Source organism: Myotis davidii, unplaced genomic scaffold, assembly GCF_000327345.1.
Source record: "Myotis davidii unplaced genomic scaffold, ASM32734v1 scaffold472, whole genome shotgun sequence".
NCBI classification, from domain to species: Eukaryota; Metazoa; Chordata; class Mammalia; order Chiroptera; family Vespertilionidae; genus Myotis; species Myotis davidii.
The window spans coordinates 926,271-930,648 of record NW_006283774.1 but is presented as its reverse complement, the minus strand read 5'-3'; the positions used below and the strand labels follow the sequence as shown (position 1 = coordinate 930,648).

General features: G+C 52.4%; 1 protein-coding gene across 1 annotated transcript in view; it reads right to left on the bottom strand.

Moving 5' to 3' along the window:
* Positions 1–511: 511 nt before the first annotated feature.
* Positions 512–4,378, bottom strand: part of LOC102755029 (chromosome unknown open reading frame, human C7orf57) — a 12,688-nt gene continuing 8,821 nt past the window's right edge. The window contains exons 5-8 of the mRNA XM_006754020.2: positions 2,948–3,045; positions 2,297–2,511; positions 1,925–1,939; positions 512–1,153 (exon numbers count right to left, since the gene is read on the bottom strand). Of these exons, the coding sequence (XP_006754083.2) occupies positions 1,107–1,153; positions 1,925–1,939; positions 2,297–2,511; positions 2,948–3,045 (375 nt within the window). The 3' untranslated portion in view covers positions 512–1,106. The remainder of the gene's footprint in view (positions 1,154–1,924; positions 1,940–2,296; positions 2,512–2,947; positions 3,046–4,378) is intronic.

Below are 4,378 nucleotides of genomic sequence, written 5' to 3'. Positions count from 1 at the left end.
TCAATAAAATATATATTTTTAAAAACAGTTGTAAGTTACTGATATCTGTTCCCCAGTATTTTTCTTAGGGTGGGGATGTTTGAGAATGAGGTTGGAACTGAGGGAGAGGAAGGAGGAGAGGAAGAAAAGAGGGAAAATAAGTCTATTAACATGCTACATTCTTCCTGTTCAATCGCATACATCCCCCAGTGACGTCGGTTTGACCAAACAATAAAGACACGTGAGCTCACTTAATATCGCATTGAAAAAACTAATTCGAAACTTCTCATCAGGTGAGCTAGGGCATGATGCATTACTCCAGGAACGCAGCTAAAATATTGGTGACCTTATTTGTCTCTGGCAATCTTTCATTAGAAAACGATTATTTTACTAGTGAGTGAAATGTACAAAATGTGAAAACTGATCATTGCATACAAACAGTAACAACATTTATAAAACAAGAGAAGCCAGTCTACTAAAGAATTCTTGCAAAGACTACTAAGTTAAATACTGAAATTAAAGACATTTTTACTTGAAGGACAAAATATATGTTTAATCGTATAGATCCCAGTTTATTGAAAACTTAGCAAACATTTAAAACTCGCAAATGCTCCAGTGCTTCTACATTAAATGTTTAAAACTTTGAGGTCTAATAAGTTAATCCTTTTCTTGATATAAAGTACATCCCAATATTCTGGAATTAATTTTTTAACAGAAAAATGACTTCTGCAGAGATTACAGGGCCCCATCAAGGGAAAGTCGTTGAGTTTCTTCTAGCTAAAGTCTGAACAACAGCCTTCAATGAAAATGTCACCACCAGGGGGACCCACATAGGGGTGATGCCAGCTGGTGATGGGGAGGAAGTGGGTCCCAGATGCTGGGCCTTCCCGGGTGGGGGAGGCATGGGACCCCAAAGGCCCCTCCTTAGCACCCAGAGAAAGGCACGGAGCAACCCCCCCCTTGCGCCGCCTGCACCACAGTGACGTCAAATCTGTTTTAACACAATTATTTCATGAGAATCTATATTGGTAACGCAGAGCAGGAGTCTTATAAACATGGCCGAGACACGGTCGGCTCATATCTAGCCATCGGAGTCGCAACGTGACGCTCCCACATCCTGGGCTCGGTTACTTGGGCTCAGCTGGCGTCCCTGTGGCCGGAGCGGAGCCTGGACCTGCAATGCAGAGCGCAGCTGTGAGTGGACGGGAAGTGGAACAGTGTAGCCGATAATTTTAAATAAAGGAAAGCCAGCCCAGCTGGGGGAGGGGCTCAGTTGAGCGCCGACCTATGAGCCAGGAGGTCAGGGTTTGATTCCCATCAGAGCACGTGCCCGCCCGGTTGACGGGCTTGATCCCCGGTAGGGGGTGTGCAGGAGGCAGCTGACCCATGATTCTCTCTCATGGCTGATGTTTCCCCTCTCTCTCTCCCTCTCCCTTCCACTTTGACATCAATAAAAAAAATTTTTTTTTTAAGAAAGTGTATAAGCTTATACGATGTTAAACGATAGTTTTGGCGAGGTTATATGTTTGGTCAGTGATGAAGTAATTCTACACGTGAAACTGCACCAAAACGATGCTAAAATCCTGATGGTCCCTGCAGGCGAGGCCCTGGGCCCGGCCTTTCCATGATCGCCGTCTCGCGCCTCACTGCTGTGGGAGGCAGCGCACGTCTCTGAACCGCACTGTGTGTTATTTGTGTTATTTGTGCATAAAAACAAAGCAACAGGTTCTTGTGATAATAGTGTACGTGCTTCTCCTCTCGCCGCCCCCAAGCCCTGGGTCTAGGACTCAGCTGTTCGGCCAGCGTCGCCCTTGGAGTGCGTGCAGGTTGGGGAGGAACGTCCAGGGCGGCCGGGCGGCCTCGGCTGCAGGTTGAAGAACTTCCTTGATGTTTGTGTCCAACCTCTTTTGTGTTTCGATGCAAATACCGTTCTAAAAACACTCACTTGTTGGAGAAGACTCTGGAAGAAAGAACAAGCACGTTCGTTGTTCAATGTCATGAAGCAGACCACGTTTTAAAAGAATTAGTTCTTCTAATAGCGACTTGAAAAAACCCCCAAAGGCTGCGTTACTGACAACGATGCATTACAGGACACAACGGCCATTGTGAAGCTCAAAAGTGCACTTTTGACAGCAGCTGGTGGGAACCGCTCACGTATCGGCCAGACAGTGCGGGGAGAGTGTGTGGGCAACAGAACTGCCGGCCACGTGGGGTCCCATGGGGCTGTGTAGGGCCAGGGGCCAGGGCCCAGCGGGCACCAGGACAGCACCCCTTCCTCCGGGGCAGCCCCGGGCCGGGCCGGCTGGCTGCACCTCACCTTGAGCCTCTGCAGAGCCTTCTGGAGCCTCCGGGTCTGAGAGCCGCTCAGCATCCTGCCCCTCAAGGTCCTTCGGGGACTCGGGCGCTGGGGGCGCTGGGGACAGCTGTGGGGTGCTCTTGTCCGCGTCTGCTCGCTGCTGCAGCCACTCATCCCTGTAGCCGTTGCTGATGAGTTTGGAGAAGTTGGTGGGGGAACTGGTTTTGTGACCAGGCCTGGGAACGAGAGAAATCAACGACAAGCAGAAGTACCAAGGTTAATGGTAATTCTGAGTTCTCAGCAAACATCCTGACAATAAATTAGATGCTTATTGTTCCTTAAAACATCACGGTCTCTCTCTCTCTCTCTCTCTCTCTCTCTCTCTCTCTCTCTCTCTCTCTTTCTCTCTCTCTGAAGAATTAAACAACTGACCCATTAATTGCAGCACGATTTGAGGCGAGTGAAGAGACGCCTCCTGTTGAGAGGGAAACCGAGCAGCAGGCAGCAGGCCAGGTGCTGGGAAGTTGCAACCTCAGAGCCATATTCCACACGTGGCGGGAACCGCTGTCCTCGGGCCCATGTGAGCCAGCGTGTGGCTGCCTCTCTGTCACTGGTCACGTGAACCCAAGACCAAACCCCCGAGCCCGCCAGCGTGGGAGCCCCAGCACTTACATGGGGGGGAAGGAGAGCCTGCGTCCTGCAGGATCTCGAGGGCCTAGCGGGGGCCCCACTTTGCTGGGGGACCTGGAGTGAATGGCAGGGAGCCTCACCTGGGAGAGAAACACACAAACCCTGGTTCAGTGAAAAGCGCTCAGCAGCCGGCACAGCGCACGTCTCTCTCTCTCTCTCTCTCTCTCTCTCTCTCTCTCTCTCTCTCTCACACACACACACAGGAGCCACGGTGCCACACAGTGCGGCAACCCTGTCAACACCGCAGTGAGGAGACCACGGCGTTGCGTTCACAGCACTGCTGCACCAGCAAAGACGCCCCAACTGAGAAGGGAGGCAGGGCAGCTCAGGTGGGAAATACCGGGGGAGGGCAGGGTCCCAGCTCGGCCCCAGCTGGGGTCCGGGGTCTCCCTGAGCCATTGATGGGGAGCCAGAGCGGAGAGGGCTGAAGGTGGGCTCCTTCCGTCCAGCCAGGGCAGAGAGGCACCTGCTGGTGCGTCTCTCTGCACAGCCCCCGCCACCAGGCACCGAGCATGTGTGTCTGAGGTAGGGGACTTGCTGCAGCCCAAGAACTCCAGGGGGCACAGAGGAGGGAAGGGGGGACTGTAGCGACCAGGAAGGCATGAAGCTGAGGAGGAGGAGGTCCTGGCAGAGCGGAGGTGGGCACGGGCCAAGGAGGGTGGGGCTGATGTTCAGAAATAGAACCAGGGACCCGGCAAGTGACAGGCACGAGGGGTGATGGGAAGGTTACTCCCGAAATAAAAGCTGGGGCGTGCGGGGAAGAAGGACGAATGCTGGGGGTGGGGGGAGGGGAGCTGTGAAACTTTTAGTCCAAGTCCCAGGGAAAGACTGTGACCAGGGGTCAGACAGAGATTTCATAGATATCTACACTAATAAAAGAGAAACATGGTAATTGGCGTACGACCGCTACCCTTCCCATTGGCTAATCAGCGAGATATGCAAATTAACCGACAGCCAAGATGGCGGCAGGCAGCCAGGCAGCTTGAAACTAACATGAGGCTTGCTTGCTTCAGTGACTGCCGACTCCAACGTTCCCTGCCTGCTGCTGTAGGCCTCTGAGCCGGCAGTTTCAAACATAGTAACATATAGAAGCTAAAAAAAAAAACCCAGAAACCAGCTTTCAGAGAGCTGGGATCTCAGAGCTGGAGTTGATACAGAGTTTCGATTAGAACCGAAACAAACCAGATACCTGCTTTCAGGAGCGGAGGCCTAAGAGCTGGAGCCTCAGAGCTAAAGCTGGCCCAGAATAAAAAAGAAAAAGAAAAAAAGAAGCAGTTGGGAGCTTCAGTGGGCCTGAAAACAGCCCTCAGCCCCTCACCCAGACTGGCCAGGCACCCCAGTGGGGACCGCCACCCTGAAGGGTGTGTGACCAGCTGTAAACAGCCATCATCCCCACGCCCAGGCTGGCCAGGC